Source organism: Saccopteryx bilineata, chromosome 5, assembly GCF_036850765.1.
Source record: "Saccopteryx bilineata isolate mSacBil1 chromosome 5, mSacBil1_pri_phased_curated, whole genome shotgun sequence".
Classification (NCBI taxonomy): Eukaryota; Metazoa; Chordata; class Mammalia; order Chiroptera; family Emballonuridae; genus Saccopteryx; species Saccopteryx bilineata.
In genome coordinates, this window is record NC_089494.1 from 28,920,520 (window position 1) to 28,939,362 (window position 18,843).

Genomic DNA, 18,843 nt, shown 5'->3' on the forward strand with positions numbered 1-18,843 from the left:
TGTCCTATTAATTTTTGCAATATTATAACCTGTTGACATGAGATACAATCATATAAAATAAATAAGAGGAACTTGATTTGGGGGAGAAAATTATATATACTGTGCTAAATTATGTGACATAAATTAGGATGAAGCCCTTCTATAGCAAATGGACAAAGGGTCTTTTGAATTAAAAGTAAAAAAAGAACCTAAAACACTAAACAATATAAAAGTTCTGAAAAATGATGTCAATAGCAAAATAGTTGGTTAGGTTTTTTTCATCAAAGTTGGGAGAGCTATGTGCGCTAAGTACCAAATATATTTCAACTGAAGTTCTGAATCCTCAACTAGCTTTAAAACAAACACTTCTAGTTTGTCTTACTGAGCAACAATTTGTGTAATAGTCGAGTCATCATTCTGTCAGAATATGGCACCTGAGAATATAAACTTCTCAAATCATATATTTTAACAGGTTTCGGACGCTTTTTTGGTTTTCTCTTAGGGAGTTTTTTCTTACCCTTCCTCCTAGTTCCTGCAATCCTCGAAGAACCCTTCAGCCGTTGCTTGAGAGAAGACCTCTTCTTTCTACCTCTTAACCGCACTTCAGCACCAGCTGATGGAACTGAGTTTGAAAGCATTTGGGTTGGTGTCTCCACCTTCTGTACTGTACTGACAACAGTTTCTGTCTTCTTACGATGCATTCCAAGAAAAGCCCTCCTGGACTGATACTTGCGACGCAGAAAAACAGAGTATTTTGCAATATACTTCCTAATTATATCATTTAGTTTGGTCCGAATCCAAATTGGCTGTTTTTTTGATGCGATTCTGGTTTTTTGCTGGAGGATAATTGGTCTGTAAACCATTCTGAGTACAACTGGTTCATTAGTAGTTGTTACCTTCCTTCTCTGAGCTTTTTTTTTACTTTTGAAAGTCTTATTTCTTCCTGATTTTGACGAGATTTTGGCAGCATCACCATCTAAAAGAGTGAAATGGAAATTACTTAACTTCTGAACTTCTCTGGAATTCAAGATCTCTGATTTTGCCAGAAACACAGAAGCCCCACTGGCCCCCTGGTGTGATAATTTATGTCTTAATGACACTGTCAAAAAAGGTACTGAAGTAGAGCTCTGTAGATGCCTGTCATCATCTTCTGCACTGGGGTTCAGGTCACTAAAATGAACTTGAACCCAGTTACTCCTGTCAGACTCTGGTATTTCAATGTTCAGCGGAGGATTTATTATAATTTGTTTACTCAATGGGTCATAATTAAAAGAACCCTGTTTATATTTGTACTGTATGCTCAAGTCCTGATTGTTTTTGCCATTCTGGCGCCTAATTTTAGAGAATTTGAGGGATTCGCCTTCCTTCTGTTTAATATTAGAAGAAAGAACATAGACTAAGGCATTGGGGTGCAAAGGCTTCAAAATGTTAGTATATGATTCAAGAAATTCAATTGTCCCAATTTCAATTTTCCTTTTTGGTTTTCTATCATTGTGTAAAAATAAATGCTTCAATTTTGGCGAGTCTTCTTGTCCAATTACTCTTTTTGTCACTAGGTAACCCGTGACACTGGTTTGAGTTCCATGGCTGACTTTTACAGCCCGACATCTAGAAGACACTCGCCATTTTTGTTCATAAGGCCTCTTTTCTGTAAGAAGATGGCTAGGTTTATCTAAGGCTACTGAAAAGTCATCAATATTATAATGACAGTCTAACAGAACTTGAATAAATGCAGTGTCATTAAGGTCAACTGAGGTAATCATTTTTTCATTCAAATTTTTTTTTTTTTTTACCTTCCTAGTTTCACAGTCATCATCAAAGTAACAGTGGAAACGACCTTCCTTGAATTCCTTCACAAGGGCATTAATTTTCATATCATCTTCTCTCATTATTTGAGACCATGTTTTCCCCACAAATGAAGGAGGGACATGAGGCAAGGCTTCAAGAACTGGTTCATCAGTTTTAACTTCTTTGATCCCCTTTGCTTTCTCTCGGTTCCTTAAAGAAGCTACCTTGGAAACAGAGCTTGAACGGGAATCACGGTTCTTTTTTTTTTTGGCTAAAGGCATCTTAACTAGGGCTTGTTTTTTAACAGCTTTTTGAGGCTTGTTAGTGCCAGACTGGAGAGGGGGATCAGAGTGAAAATTCACCCCAGAACTACTTGGTTCACAACTCACACTTCCCAGATCTGCACGTTTTTTTAACTTCAAAGGGTTATCTTCATCAGCCTTTTGAAGGATCACTGACTCAGAAGAGGCATTACAGTCCATTGCAGAAACATTACACTCACAACTCTTACCTTGTAGGTCAATAGTTTTCGGATCTTTCCAAATGTCGTCTTCTTTGTCAGCTTTCTTCAGTTGACGAGTTGCTGGCTGAGAAGTGTCTCTTCTTTTAGAACTTCTTTTAGAACTCTTAGATACACAGCTCTTTACTTCTGGGTCAACACGTTTTGCAATTGTTTTGACAGGCGCTGGGGGTTGGTAAGTCATGGACTGATGAGAGGCATTGACTTGAAAATTTGTATCAGAATCGTAAGACTCACAACCAGACTCTTCCAGAATAATATAGTCTTTCTTCTTGTTTATTACTCTGTAAGACTTTCTGGATTTCTTTGACACTGGTTGAGGAGAGGCTTCACAAACATAGCCTCGCTCAGAATCGCAACACTGACCCTCTACATGGAAACTTTTTCCATTTATACAGTCAATTCCTTCAACAGTCATTTGAGATGTGTCAATCACTGGCTGACATGGGAAACCAGAATTAGAAGGCATTTCACAATCACTGTCACCGGTCACCACATTCAAAAACAGCACCTTTGGAACATCTGCTTCTTTGACTGACACCGGAAATTCATTAACTACTATTTGAAGTGGAACATCAGAATAAGACATTATTTCAGAATCACTAGTCTTTTCTTCCATGCCAAGATGTGCTACCCTTGGAAGGTTCATTTCTTTGCAAAACATTTGTGGCTGACCAACATCTAACTGAAGATGAACACCAGGATCACATTTTATTTCAGCAACACTAGGTTCACAGTTCTTACCTTCTAGGTCATCATGATCCTCCTTTTGCAAGCTGATCCGTTGGACAACCACAGGAGATGGAGCAACCACTAACTGAACAGGCTTCTCAGAATCACAACTTATTTCATAATCAGCTAGTTTATAGCTCTCATCTCCCAGATAGATATGGTCTTCCTTCCAAAGACCTTCTTTAACAGTTTTTTCAAGCTGGTCAGTCACAGACTGAAGAGGATCATCAGAAGCAAAACTTATTTCAGGGTGACAAAGGTCATTGCTCTTATCTCCCAAATTGTCATGTCCCTCTTCCAAAATGTGTGGTTGCTCAACTGATTGAAGTGGGATATTTGCAACATAAATTATCTGAGGCTCACTGGGCTGGTAGTCCTTATTATGCAGACAAACATGTCCCTCTCTCAGAAGACTTATTTCTGTTGTAGACTCTTGAATTTCACCAGCCACAGTATGAAAATTTTCAGCAGAGCCAAAATTTATTTTAGAATCACTAGGTTCAAAAATTTTACCTTCCAATTCTCCAGGGTTTTTCCAAAGGTTGGTCTCCTGAACAATTTCCTCAGTTTGGCCAGTCACTGGCTGAAAAACGACATCAGAACCATACATAATTTCAAAACCCTTAGGGTTACCGCTCTTCTCTTCCACATCAACTTCATCCTTCCAAAGGCTTATTTCTTTAACAGTTTCTCTAACTTGGTCAGCCACTGACTGAAGAGGGTCATCAGAGTCAAAACTTATTTCAGAACCACAAGATTTTTTGTGCTTATCTTCTAGGTTGGTATGCTCCTTTTCCAAAATCGTTACTTGAGATTGATCAACTGCTTGCTGAGCCAAGAAATCAGAATCCAAACTCATGTCAGAACCACTATATTGGCTGTTATTATCTTCCAAGTCCACATGACCTTCATTGTCAAGGTTTATTTGTTTAACAGCTGCCTGAGGTTGATTAGGTATAGACTGAAGAGAAACGTGTGAATCCTGTATTAACATTGAGTCATTAGGTTTATCTCCCTTATTTTCTAGGCCAATATCCTCTACTTTCCACAGGTTTGTTTTTTTAATCACTTCCTGATATCGTTCAGTCAACGGCTGAAGAGGGTCAGCAGAATCAAAATGTACTTTACCATCATTAGAGTCACTGCTTGTGTATTCCAGATTAGCAAGTCTTTTTTTCAAAGGGGTTGGCTGAGATTTCTCAATGACTGATTGACGAGGAGGAATACGATCCAAATTTATTTCGAAACCTCGAGATTCTGTGTTTTCATCTTCTGGGTCAACATGGTCCTTCATTGACTGAGGAAGGACAGTAGAATCCAAAATTATTTCAGAACCACTATATTTATCATTCTTGTTTTCTAAAACATATTCTTTCTGAATATTTACTCCTTTAACAGCTATTTGAGGTTCAATCACTGAATAACGAGAGACATCAGAATCTAAATTTACTTCAGAACCACTAAATTCAGCACTTTTACCTTTGAAGTTAGCATGCTTTTCTCTTTGAAGCCACATTTCTTTAAGAACTACATCGGTTCTGTGAATCACTGACTGAGGAGGGATAGCGAAATCCAAACTTGTTTCAGAAACACTTAATTCATTACCTTTATCTTGGAAATTTGCACGTTCTTCTCTCAGACGGTTTATGTCTTTCACAGCTGTGTCAGGATGATCAGTCGCTACATGAGAAATATAAGATCCCGAACTGATTTCAGGCACTCCACGTCCATCACGCTTGTTTCCTATGTGCTCTTCTTTCTGAAGGTTTCCTTCTCTAATGGAATCTGCAGAATGTCCAATTATTGAATAAAAACTATCATAATTCAAGCTTAATTCAGAACCACTAGGTTCATTTCTCTTACTTTCAAAGTATACCTGTTCTTTTTGAAGATTTGGCCTTTCAACAAGTACTCCAGGAGAATTCATCACTGGAAGAGGAGTGACATAAGAACTCAAACTTCTTTCAGAAACACTGGGTTCATCATTCTTCCTTCTTAAATGTGCATAGTCTTCTTTCTGAATGATTATTTCTCTAACAGCTACTTCAGGCTGAGCAGTCCCTAAAGGAAGAGGCATATCAGAATCAAAAGTTGTTTCAGAAACACAAGATTTATGGCCCTTGTATTTCTGATCAGCAGATCCCTCCTCAACCGCTCGAGATTGGTCAACTGGGCCAAAAGGAATATCAGAATCAAAAGTTATTTCAGAACTATTTGACCCACAGCTCTCACGTTCCAGGTTGTATTTCTTCCTTACGTCTTCAACATCCGGCTCAGGAACTGACGGATGAGGGGGATCAGAATCAAAAGTCAAGTCAGAACTGGAGTGTCCATAGCTCTTAACTTCCATGTCAACATTTAACTCTTTCAGAGTCATTTCACTCAGAGTTCCATGAGGCTGTCCATTATTTGACTGATAAAGAGAAGCATGAGAGTTAAAAGTTGGATCAGAATCACCAGTATTAACATTCTTATTCTGCAGACCAATAGCTACTTCCCGAACTGTTACTTGGGGTTGGTCAGCCACTAATTGAGCATCAGTGTGAAAACTCATTTCAGGAACATAATATTCACAACTCATATCCATAAGGTCATTCCTCTCTTTCAGATTTATCTCTTCAACAGCCCTCTTAGGTTGATCAGTCACTATCTGAAGAGAGTTACCATAATCAAGATGTGCTTTAGCACTACTGGATTTGTGGTTATCTTTCAGGTAGACAAGCCTATCCTTTAGATTTCTTCCTCTAACAGCCTGTTGAGGATGGACAATTACTGATGGGAGAGCAACATCACAATCAAAACTTGCTTCAGAACAACTTGATCCATAGTTCACATCAACCAAGCCAATGGGAACCTTCTTCTGAAGTTCTGTTTCAGTGACAGCCATTGGGAGTTGGTCAATCACTGACTGAAATGGTAAAAGAGAATCAGAACTTATTTCAGAGCTACTAGATCCATAGTTCTTGTCCACCAAGTCAATGTGTGCCTCCTTAGAAAGGCCTATTTCTTTTACAGGCTGTTGGTGATAGTTATCAGTTGACTGAGGTGAGGTACTACACTCAAAATTCATCTCAGAATCACTAGAATCATAGCTTTCATCAACCAGGCGAATATGCTCTGCCTTCTGAACATCAGAGCCACTAACAATTACTTGAGTTTGGTTGGTAGACAACTGAACAGGGCCTTCACGATCAAAACTTATTTCAGAAACACAAGATTTATTACTCTTATGCTGAACATCAACATGTGCTTCCTTTAAAACGTTTGTTTCTTTGGCAGTCCCTTTAGATTGGTCAGTTAGTGAATGAAAAGGAAAACTGCAATCAAAACTCATTTCAGAACCTCTTGATTCATAGGTCTTAACTTCTTGGTCAATTCGCTCCTCACTCCAAAGGTCTTGTACAGTCTCTTCAGGTTGACTAGACCCTGACTCAGAATAGCCACAGTCAAACTCCATTTTAGAACACACTGAGCTCTTCTGTTCCACAAAGGCTGACTTGTTTAAAACCAAATGCTTTTCTTCTTGGGTACGATCTGTATTGGAAAAGAATTTCACCTGGTGCTTTGGAATAGCATCTTCAAAGTTTCCTTTATTAGAAGGCCTATCAGTTTTACTCAGATTGATTGCTGGCTTTACTGCTGATTTGGAAAGAGATTCAAATTTTAAGGAGCCTTCAGTGCCCCTAAATGCATGAGATTTAAAGCCAGGTGACAAAGTTTTATCCCGAGATTTTACATTTTCCTGTGTATCCAATTTATCTAAATCGAAACGTACAGATTTCCTATTTCGTTTTTTAGGTTCCTGATATACAACTGAAGACATTTCTGGACGGGATAAGATCATAGGATTTCTAGAGCCTCTGCCTTGCTCTAGGTAGCTGTCAACTTTGTTTGGCTCACATCTGATAACTGACTCCAAAGAGGCTGCTGGTAACCCTGTAGTATTAGATGTTACTGGTCGATCGTAAGAACTCTCAGGGACATTACTAGCAGGAGCAGTAGAAATCACTGAGGGACATAACAGGTTTTGTCCTTTATTTGTAGCTTGACCAATACCTACTGGATTAAATTCTCTCATGCCACTCCCAATCTTATAAACAAGCTCCAAGGGCAGCTGCTGCCCGTTCTCCACTTTTTGAATAACTGATGGTCGAATTATAACACCCTGCATACATTCCTGAGGTCTAGCATATAACTCGGCAGCAGGTTCAAAACTTCCGCTGGCTCTCTCTCCTCTAACTCCAGCAGCAGCAGCAGCAGCAGCAGCAGCAGCAGCAGCAGCAGCAGCGGCGGCAGCAGCCATTTCGTCAGAAACAGGGTCATCAGCAGGAACCACTTCAGCAGGTGGCACATTATTCCTATGAGTTCTCTCATTTTGTCTTGATCTAAAAAGAAAGGGGGGGGGAGAAATCATAAAAAATACTCTAATATCTGTTTTAAATGTTTAAATAAAGATAAAATGTTAAGTTCTTTTTACCCTAGGCCAGACTCTTAGAGGACAAAGAATTAACGCAAACACACTAGGCTGTATATTATAATATATCTCAGGAAGGTAATCTATGGAGAAAATGAAGGTAGCTCCACTAACTGCCTCTTAAGAAACACAAATGGCTCCTAAACATAAGAAAAATGTAAATAAAGCTATATATCATTTTTCAGTTATCAGAACAATAAACAGCAAAAAGTTTAAAACAAGTTACTTAACGTTCTAGGCTTTAGTTTCCTCCTTCAAAAAATGGAACTAATACTCTTTTTCCCTTATGAGATTGTTTTGAAAGTAAATTAGCTGTTACATGTAAAGTGCACTTTTTAAGAGCCTGGAAAACAGTAACCATCCACAGATATTAACTATTATTATCTTAATACATTGTTTTGGCAAAGGCACAATTACAGGCACTTTAATACATGATTGGTAGGAGCAGAGATCAGGTTAATCTCCGTGAAGAACAATTTGACAATGTCTATTAAAGTTAAAATGCCAAAAGGAGTCTAATGAGACATGACAAGTTAATGTAATATAATTATCCTGGATAAGATCCTGAAACAAACAGAAAAGGCATTAGGTAAAAACTAGGGAAATCTACATAAACTATAAAATTCAGTTAATATATTACATTGGTTCATTAATTGTAACAAACGTCCCATGTTAATCTAAGATGTTAGCAATAAGGAAAACTGGATAGGGGGGTATATAAAAACTCTATGTACTATCTTCTAAATTTTTCTGTAATTCTAAAACTACCTAAAAATATGGTCTATATAAAATAATAAATTTTAAAGTTTTAAATAGACTAATAGCTAAAATACCTTAAGTATTTTTCAATTTGAGAGATACCACAGTTGCCTAAAAGAATAGGCATACATGTACTGGCTACATACAACTTTTTTAAAACAAGTCAGATATTATATTGCTTTTTTCCCATAAAAATATTATCACAATTAATATTAAGATACTGTTTTTGGTATTTGTAAAATAAAAAAGTTAACCCTGGTATCAAAATAATAGCATTAATAGGGCAAAAAAATTTCCATAACTTTTCATAGTTCTGAACTCCAATCAATAAAATTGCAGTACAGCTTGGCCTGTGGTGGTACAGTAGATAAAGCATCGACCTGTAATGCTGAGGTGACAGGTTTGAAACCTGGTTAAGGCACATATAGGAGTTGATATTTCCTGCTCCTCCTCATCTCTATTCTCTCTTTCCCCCACCCTGCCTCTCTAAAATGAATAAAATATTTTTTTTTAATTTTAAATAAAATTACAGTAATCATTTACCCTAGTTTTTCAAAACCCTAGTAGTTTCTCTTAAAGACTATCACAACATTCTCAAAATAAAATCAATTTTGTGTCATATGGATAAGAAAAGAGAGGAAGGCAAGGAGAATCATAAAATCCAACAAGTTGGAAAAATCCTAAGAAGATTAGGAATCACATTTACATATTTTGATTTGCATCAATATTTTTGTGCATGTGTGCATGTTTAAAGTTGACAACTAAATCACCATCTGTATTCCTACTCATTTTAAACTGATTTTACAACAAAAAGCTCTCGAAAAACCTAATGACTAAAGGTTAAAAACCACTCTTTTCTACAATTGTGATAAAAAGTGAAATTTTTATATCTATAAATATAGTACTATAAAACAACTATATATAAAAATATGGTATGTCAAAATGAAAACTTCACACTTTTAAACCTTCCACTAGTAAACAGATGAAATAAATGAGACCTGACCCTGGCCAGCTGGCTCAGTGGATAGAGCATCAGCCTGACATGGACATACCAGGTTCGATCCCTGGTCAGGGCATACAAGAGAAGTGGCCACCTGCTTCTTTCCTCCTTTCTCTCCCCTTTCCCCTCCCGCAGCTAGCAGCTCAACAGGTTTGAGTCTTGGACTAGGTGCTGAGAATGGCTCAGCTGGTCCCAGCGTATCAGCCTCAGGCCCAAAAAAACCGCTCAGTTGATTAAATCACTTGCCCCAGTGGATCCCGGTTTAGGTGTATGCAGGAGTCTGTCTCACTATCTCCCCTCCTTTTACTTAAAATAAATTTTAAAATATATAAATATAAATAGCACCAATTCAAGAATACAGAATACCAAATTCCTCCCCCTAAGACAGTTGAAGAAATAAACCAAGAAAAAGAAAAATAAATAAAAATAAAGCAAGAGCAGTAGAGAAGGAGGGGGAGAGAGAGAGAGAGAGAGGGAGGGACGGACAGACAGGAAGGGAGAGAGATAAGAAGCATCAATTCTTTGTTGCAGCACTTTAGTTGTTCACTGATTGTTTTCTCATATGTGCCTTGACCAAGTGGCTCAAGCTGAGCCAGTGACCCCTTGGTCAAACCAGCAACCGTGCGTTCAAACCAGCGACCTTAAGTTTCAAGTGAGCAACCTTTGGGCTCAAGCCAGTGACCATGGGTCATGTCTATAAGCTCACGCTCAAGCCGGCTACCCTGCAACTCAAGCTGGTGAGCCTGCACTCAAGCCAGTGACCTGGGGGTTTCGAACCTGGGTCTTCAGTGTCCCAGGCTGATTCTCTATCCACTGCACCACTACCTGGTCGGGTAGCAAGAGCTGATTTTTAAGAAGGCTAAAATGTCTAGACAGGAAGGCATGACAGAAATTTTTCTTTAAAAAACTTGCTTGGAAAGCTTATAAACATAATTAAATAATGCAGTGTTGGCATGGGATTAAAAAACTCAAGGGAAAAAAAACTATTCAAAATCAAACACAGATACACACAAATTTAGGAATTTAGTTTATTTTGCAGGCGACATTTTTTTATCCGTGGAGATAATTAATACACCTTTATAAAAAGTTAGTAGAAGTCCTGCACCATACCACATATTTTTTAAGTCTAGGAAAATTAAAATATTTTTTAAAAGAAACAAAGGAATAAAAAAAAAGACATAAAGGGAAATTCCCCATAAATCTGATTATATCAAAATGTTTCATTTCTATATCATAAAAGTATACATAGTTGAAAGACATATAACACACTCTGAGAAAATATTTGACAACATGTTTAAAATATGTTTAAAATGCAAAGGACTAGGATCTATTGAATAAAAATCCAAAATATATCAACAATTCAATAAAAAAAATAGGCAAAGTGTATGAATAAACAATCCAGAAGATAAATATATGGCTAATAAATATATAAAGGGAGTTCTATTTTACTCATAAATAAAGTAAGAGATACACTTTTTTGGCCTATTATGTTGGGGATAACAAAATAGAATTGATAATCCCAGTGCTGCCGAGTGACAGGAACAGAGCACTGTCAAATACCACTGACTGGCATGTATGTATCAACACCAAGTGCAGAAACTGTATATAAATTTAACCCTCCTTACTTGGCTACTGCCACATTTTTCTTTTATTAGTCCTCTAAAAGCCGTTTTTGCTGTCACCCTCTTCCCATGTATAATTCTGAAATACTTATAAATCATTTATAATAATTATTTACTGGCCTAAAACTTTTATTTGAGGAAAAAAGCATTATATAGTTCCACACCTTTTATAAATGTGTTATGTAAGTTAGAAAGAATTCTAAAATAATTGCAAAGGGAAGTTACTAGATAAAATTTCACATTACGTTCCCTGATTGATTCACTTTAATAAGTACTGAAACATTAATACAAATATCTACTGTAACATATAATAACTGTGTATTAGTATTATTCCACTCAGTTACTTTACCTGCTTTCTTGATAATGATATGGGTGGTGCCGCAGTACATCTTGCAAGAAACGCTCCATCAAACTAGAGGAACCCGTCCGTTGTCTACTGTGTGTGGTCATGAATCTGTGCTGAGGATTGGACATGTGCTATAAAGAAGAAAGAAACTGATTATTTTTAAATGGGTAATGCTCAGTAGAGAGTGTCACAAAACAGATTCATATATATATATATATATATTTCTGGTGGAAATATAAACTGATATGCTCTTTCTATAAAGCAGTTCTAACATACACATCTAAAATCCACAAAATTATCTCCCTTTAGATATACTAATTACATCTCTCTAAATCTCTCCTAAGAGAATCATCTTAAATGTGTATAATTTATGAAAAAAAATATGGTTATCACAGCATGAAAACAGAACACTAGAAATCTCTTAAAACCCTTAAATTATAATATGCCTTAAGATGTAATACTATGGAGCTATCTAAAATAATACAAAGTTTGTTTGTGTGTGTGTGTGTGTGTGTGTGTGTGTGACAGAGAGAGAGAGAAGGACAGACATACAGGAAGGGAGAAGAGAAGCATCAATTCTTCATTGTGGAACCTTAGTTTTTCAGTAATTGCTTTCACATGTGCCTTGACTGGGCGCTACAGCAGAGCAAGTGCCCCTTGCTGTAGACAGCGACTTTAGGTTCAAACCAGCAACTTTAGGCTTCAAGCTAGCGACCCCGCACTCAAGCCAGTGAGCCTGTGCTCAAGCTGGCGACCTCGGGGGGGTTTCCTCTGTGACCCAATCCGATGCTCTATCCACCGCACCACTGCCAGGTCAGGCAATACAAAGAATTTTTAATAACATCAGGAACTCTTACATAGTAAGGGAAAAATAAGGGGGTGCAAAAATCACATGAATGCTTTTATCTCATGTACAGTTAAAAAATGTATAGACAAGTAAATAAAAGAAAATATATCAAAATCTTAAAAACATTTATATCTGCAAGGTACAATTATGGGAAATTTTTTAACTTTTATTATTTTTCAATGAAAAGGCATTTTTAATAATAAAAATCTGTTAAGAGAAAACAGGATTGCATCACTGTATTTTAAAAAGTCAAAGATTAATTCACAAAAAGGCCATACATTTTTTTGGTTAGAAATGTAAACACACCTACATTATAAATAAGCCATCATTTTCATTTCTGTCCAGTATTCCATTGTATGACGAAATCATTCTAGGGGTTATTTCAATTTCTACTCTCACCAGCAGTGTGCCCGTCTCTATCATTCTACTTCCTCATCAACACTTGAGAATGTCAGTCTCCTTAATTTTAACTATTGTAGAGGAGCTTTCGTTATCTTACTGTGGCTTTAATTTGCAATTTTGAGGACAGTTTTTCAAATTTACTGGCTGCCTGGATAATCCTCATTTATGATATATCTGTTAAAACTCTCTTCCTGTTTTTCATACAGATTTTTTAAAATAAATTATAAAAGATCTTTATTCTGAAGAGGAGCTCTTTGTCCAAATACATGTATTTAAAGTCTTTCTCTCCGTGACTAGCCTTTTCACGTTGTGTATGTCTGTACATGTGTGTTTACACAAAGTTTTATTGGTGTGTACCCATATACAAAGGACATCCAATATCTTTCCCAAGAAAAGTTACAGGGTTTTTTTTTTTTGCTTTCCTAATCATCTTCCATTGTTTCTTAACTGCAGTCCAGTTTATCAATTCTTTGCCAGCGCTTCCTGTGACCAGTTTAAGAAACCTCTCCCTATTTCAAAGTCATGAAAATTTTCTATTTGTCTCTGGAAGCTTTACTGTTTTACCTACAATATTTACATCTACAATGCACTTGGAAATGATTTTTGTATTCAGGATGATTTAGCAATAAAGTTTCATTTTTTCCACCATATGGATATTCAATCAACCCAGATCCTTTACTAAAGTGTTGTGATCACTGGTCTTTAGTGCCACTCTGTCACAAATCAAATATTCACATGTATCTGTTTCCAGAGTATCTGTTTATTCCCATGGTCTAACTTGGCACCATTGCCTTAATGACTATAGTTTACTTATAAGTTCTGATATCTGACTTTGTTCACCTTTTAAGATTATTCTGGTTCTTCTGAGCCCTTTGCATACCTATACATATTTTTAGAATTTTCATTTAAAATACTTGTTGGAATTTTATTGGAATGTTATTAAATCAATATATCAGTTTGAACAGAACTGACATGTTTACAATATTTATTTTTCCAACCCATGAATATAGTATATATAGCACATTAATATGTAATTTTTCTTCAATTTATCTCAATGTTTATAATTTGTTTTACAAAGATCTTACACATATTTTGTTATATTTATTCCTTAAGAATTGTGTTCTTTGAGGCTGTTGTAAATAACTTTTTAAAATCTCATTTTCTGTGTGGTTTGTATACAAAAATACCATTTCTTTTTAGGATGGCACAACAAGCTTTTTAAACTCACTTGTCAATTCTAATAGTTTAGCTAGATAACTTTAGAATTTTTTATTCCACAATCACATTGTGTACAAATAGTAATAGTTTTACTTATTTTATCAAATCATTATCATTCTTTTTTTCTTATCTGACTAGGACCTCTGGTAAAATATTGCATATATACTACTCATAAAAAATAGGGGATATTCTATTGCTTCGTATTAATTTTGAAATATCCCCTAATTTTTGTGGGCAGTCTAGTTTAACTCAAGCATCAAGTCTATTTTCACTTAATATATTTGGATTTAATCTGTTTTTAATTCTAAATGTTTTTATTATTCATGCTAATACAATGTCCTTATTTCTCTTCTTTTTTCCCTTCTTCATATTCTAATTTATCCCTTTCTATTAACTTAGTAGTTACAGATTCTTTTTCTGGTTCATTAGTGCTAATAGATTAAAACAAGCAACCTGACCTATCAAAGTTTAAAATTTCTTGTTCTTTTTATTCTCTTCTTGAGCAATGCAATGTCCTCAGGAATTAATTCAATTTACTCTCCTTCTGATTTAAACGGCATTGCTGTTAATCCCACAAGACAACAGTCACCCAGATTGCCTATATATTTACCTTTCTACCGCTCTTCATTCCTTCCCATATCTCTGAGCTTCCAAATGGAATTATTTTCCTTCTACCAAATAACTACTTTTGTTATTTCCTTTAGTAAGGAAATAACAAAACCCTTGTCTGCTGGACAAATTTCCTTAATTTTTGTCTTTTGAAAATATTTCCATTGCACCTTGTTTTTAAAAGACATTACTTATTGAATACAGAATTCTAAGTTAGTATTGTTTTCTTTCTTCTTGCTTCCATTGTTTCTCTTGAATATTCAGCTACAACTGAGCCCCATATTTCTTCACTGCCTTAACAGTCCTCCAAAGCTTTGAAATACATATATATATACACACACTTACTTAAGCTTTTTGTAGTTAGTACAAATTACTTTGGCTGTCATTAACAGAGTTTTTAAATGTCAGTTTAGTGCAGCAATATCTGAATGTCTAAAAATTATTTTCAACTTTTATTTAATTTTCTTTTTTTGAGAAAGAGGCAGAGAGAGAGAGACAGAAACACTGAGCCGTTCCTGTACCAGGGAACAGAACCAGCAACCTCCGTGCTCTGGAACAATGCTCCAACCAACCGATCTATCCAGCCAGGGCATTTTATTTATTGAGTTTTAGAGAGACAGAGAGAGGGAGGGAGGGAGAGGAGAGGGGAAGGGATTTATTGTTCCAGGCAGTCGTGCATTCTTTGGTTGCTTCCCGAGTGCGCCCGCCCCGACTGAGGATCGAGACGCAGCCTTGCTGTGTCGGGAGGACCCTCCCAACCGACTGAGCAAATTGGCCAGGGCTATTTTAAACTTTTAAGCAAAAAAAAATTATACAAACCTTATTGAAAAAAAAAAACACTTGTTGTTAAAAGATTATTGTTTTAGCATTATTAAAGGTTCAACAAATAATCTTTCAACAAGTGATATAATTCAAAAGAAAAATATTAGAGCTTTGAGATTATCTGCCTCCTCATGTTTATAACTAGCATTAAAAAGTATTTCTTGTTAAAAAGATAGAGGTGTAGAAATCACAATAATAAAAACTTTTCCTGAGTATAAAGTTGTGTTTACTATTAGATAATTAAATGAGACAAATGCTACTAAGTAGCAGAATTTTTACATATTCTAAACCTGTGTTTGATAGAAGATGCAACAGTTTAGTACTAGCAGACCCAGGGCTTCCTTACATTACAACTTCACCTATGACACAATTCCCTTATAAATATAGATGCAAAACTCCCCCACTTGATACTAGCAAACCAAATCAAGAAACATATAAAAAGGATTATACACCATGACCAAGTAAAATTTATCCCAGCAATACAAAATTGGTTTAACACCTGAAACTCAATGAATAGAATTGCTGTAGGTAGGTTAAATTCTGTACCCTCCAAATTTATATGTTGAAGTTCTAACTGACAATATGACTATATTTGTACACAGGACTTTTAGGAGGGAATCAAATCACATCATAGAAAAATTAACTCAAATTGAATCGAAGACCTATTATTCTTAAAGGAAAACACAGGCATAAATCTTCACAACCCTGGATTAAGCAATCTTTATGACACCCAAAACACAAGCAACAAACCAACTAAATTTATGAAAAATTTAAATCTTTTGTGCATCAAAACATAAAATTCAAAGTCCTTACCTTTTTTACAGTCTTATTCTCTTAATTCTTCACCGATCACTCAGCATCTATTCCCACTACCCCAGCCTACATCCACAGCAACTGCACTGGTCTCCTGGCTTTTGGTTAGCGTGCTCAACCACTCATGTCTCGGGATCTCTGCCCTTGCTCTCTCTCTTCCCTCTACCTAGAAATTCTTCCCCAGAGATAAACAAGCCTGGCTTCCACACTTCATTCAAATCTCAACTTGACTATTCCTTCCTTAACCTTACCTAGCCACCTAACATTGTATTCCCTCCCTTATTCTCCTCACATTTATCACATTCTGCCATAGTACATACTAAATTTATATGATTATTTTGTTTTATTGTAGTGGGTTTGTTCATGGTCATAGCCCTAAAACCTTAAACAGTGTCTGTCAACTAGTGGGTTCTTATTATGATCTGTTCAATGATTTAATAAATAAATTGAATAAAATGTGAAAGAAGAGGAAGTCAAGACTAAGTCCTTTGAGGTATAATAACCATATCAACAGGATCCTCTCACCTGTTCCAGATTATTATAGCGCATACAGCAAAAGCTGCAATATCCTTGTCTGTTCTGCATGGTGAATAACCAGAGTCAAAAGGTACTGTCGTTGAATACTCAAACTGGAAAAGAACATGGCAAAATCACAATAATTCCTTACTGTCACAAGGAAAATAACTACGATAATATCAGAGAACAGAAATTCATTCGTGAGTCCTACCCACTCTTATTTCTCATAATTATGAAAATAGATAAGGCTTTTCTTCCCTGAGTCAATCAGTGAGCCCGCAGTGGAGACGACGGCTACACATTTTCTAAAAGGATAGCTTGTTGCCAATAACTGAAGCCTAGATGACTAAATGTTTTAACTTGTTAGCATTATTAGGACGGATTCAATATTAAAGAACAGAGTACACAATTTTTAAAAAGAACTTTATTCATTTATTTGAGAGAAAGAGAGGAAGGAAGGGAGAAGGGAGGAGAGAGAAATATCGATCTGTTGTTCCACTTATTTATGCATTCATTGGTTGATTACTGAAGTTCAAATCAGCAATATCGGCATATCTGGATGACGCTCTAACCAAATAAGCTACCCCTCCAGGGCTTGTACTCAATTTTAAACACAAATTACTATTTCTAAGTTGTTACTATTGTATATTTACTACATACTAATGAGGCTCATGAATTTTCCCATTATATTTTTTATACAAAATCCCAGATTACTTACACTGCCAATGTCATATATAACATCTAATTGTCTATCATGAAAGAAAAGATATCACTGTGTTTTCTGCTTAGTCCAGAAAAAAAGTCAGGTTTTGAAATAATTTACCCAATAAAATTCTTAAAAATCAAAGTAACAACTAATTTAGTTTCTGAAACACAAGACATTTCTGACAACTACATAAACCAATTAAATGAGAAATTTTTTCCAATTGATGTACTGAGATTTCTCTACAAATAGTTTCCAAGTTTCTACCTCTTAAAACTATAATCCTTCAACATTACATACTGCAGTGATTTCCAAGTGAGAATGAATATCAAAATCATCCCTCGAAATTCTAACTTAGTAGAGCTGAGACAGGGTCTGGAATTCAGAATTTTTTAAATACTCAGGTAATTTTGATACATGGCCAATTCATTCACTAACACAAAGTGCATATTGTTTATAATTATTTTAAGTAACAAAATCAATACAATACAGTTTTTGCTGTTTTCTTAAAGTGAAATTTTAAGAAATAAATGTATTGTGTTTTTTATTCTAATTATTTTAAGAATTGCATGTTGAAAATATATAACAGAATGATCCTATAAAGTGTTATAAATAATTCTGATAAGGATGATTGTGCAACAGAAAACACTTATGAATTAAAAAATCAATGTTTAAAAATGAAATCAGAGCCTTAAAACCAGTAAAATGAGAATAGAAAAATTTCATTAAGTCAAAATGCTGTATTATTCACTTACCTCTCAGTATTTATTATGACTGTTTGGATTTTTTTTGACTTCTCACACTTGTGAGGAAAATGAATCAATTAAACCAGCCTCTGAAATAAAGAATATATAAGAAATTACTTGCTTCAGATTTGGTCTTATTTCCATTAATTTACTTCCTTTGCACTCTGAGGCAACAAAATGAAACAAGCTTTAAGTTGTATTTGTAGATATGGTAATTTTCAGATTGAGAGAACCCTAGAGCTTAAACCTAACTTTGAAAATCATTAAATAAAAAACTTTTTAGTGCTTTATTTAAAATACAATTAAAACATTCCCTGAATGAAAGGCAGAGTGAAAGTAGGAGTACAATATCTCACACACACAAAATTTAAATGCTTTAAATATTTTTTCAAATCTTTAACCCTTACAGCCTTCAACTCCCACCGCATTATTACCTGCAATTTCCATCTTCTCTAGTGTCACATACATGCTACAATGACAATGAGTTACAATAATAAATCAGAAGTACTTGTTGAATTTTTTTAAATTAACACGCTAGGAGACGCCACTTGAAAATGTTACAGAATCAAAATCCACTGGTGAGGGGACAAATCCATCCATATTTAAAATGCTCCCAGATTGTTCTGATATAGGTTGAACCAATAATATGTCATCTTTTTTATATACTAATAAAGTGCTTATTTAAAGGGATCATTTCTTTGTGGGATTTTATTACATGGCATGACTAAATAGGTCTTTTTATACAAACTCAGAATTCTACTGGTACCCGATATTTTTATGAAGTAACAAATCACTTACCTGGATCAGAAAAGGGCAGGTATTTCATCAGCTAGAAGAATCAGAATCTTGGCAAACATCTATAAATTAAAATAAAACAATTGTTTTTAAAAAGATAAGCTCCATTAAGTGTCCATCATTAGCCAAATAAACACCTCCAAGTTATATTT

The 18,843-nt window shown here is 35.4% G+C and overlaps 1 protein-coding gene across 1 annotated transcript; it reads right to left on the minus strand.

Annotated features, from left to right (window-relative positions):
- Positions 1–347: 347 nt before the first annotated feature.
- On the minus strand, positions 348–17,921 carry ZDBF2 (zinc finger DBF-type containing 2). Its single transcript, XM_066280515.1, has 4 exons — positions 17,906–17,921; positions 16,457–16,560; positions 11,224–11,351; positions 348–7,404 (listed from the first exon to the last, which is right to left on the minus strand). Exons 2-4 carry the CDS (start codon positions 16,514–16,516, stop codon positions 348–350), a joined length of 7,245 nt encoding a protein of 2,414 aa, XP_066136612.1. The 5' UTR covers positions 16,517–16,560; positions 17,906–17,921.
- Positions 17,922–18,843: the final 922 nt, after the last annotated feature.

Coding starts and splice junctions, on each gene's coding strand:
- ZDBF2 (XM_066280515.1), bottom strand. CDS start 16,516: ATGCAGAACAGACAAGGATATTGCAGCTTTTGCTGTATGCGCTATAAT. Junction 11,352..16,456: donor GCTATAATAATCTGGAACAG/GTGAGAGGATCC, acceptor TCTTCTTTATAG/CACATGTCCAATCCTCAGCA. Junction 7,405..11,223: donor TATCATTATCAAGAAAGCAG/GTAAAGTAACTG, acceptor CTTTCTTTTTAG/ATCAAGACAAAATGAGAGAA.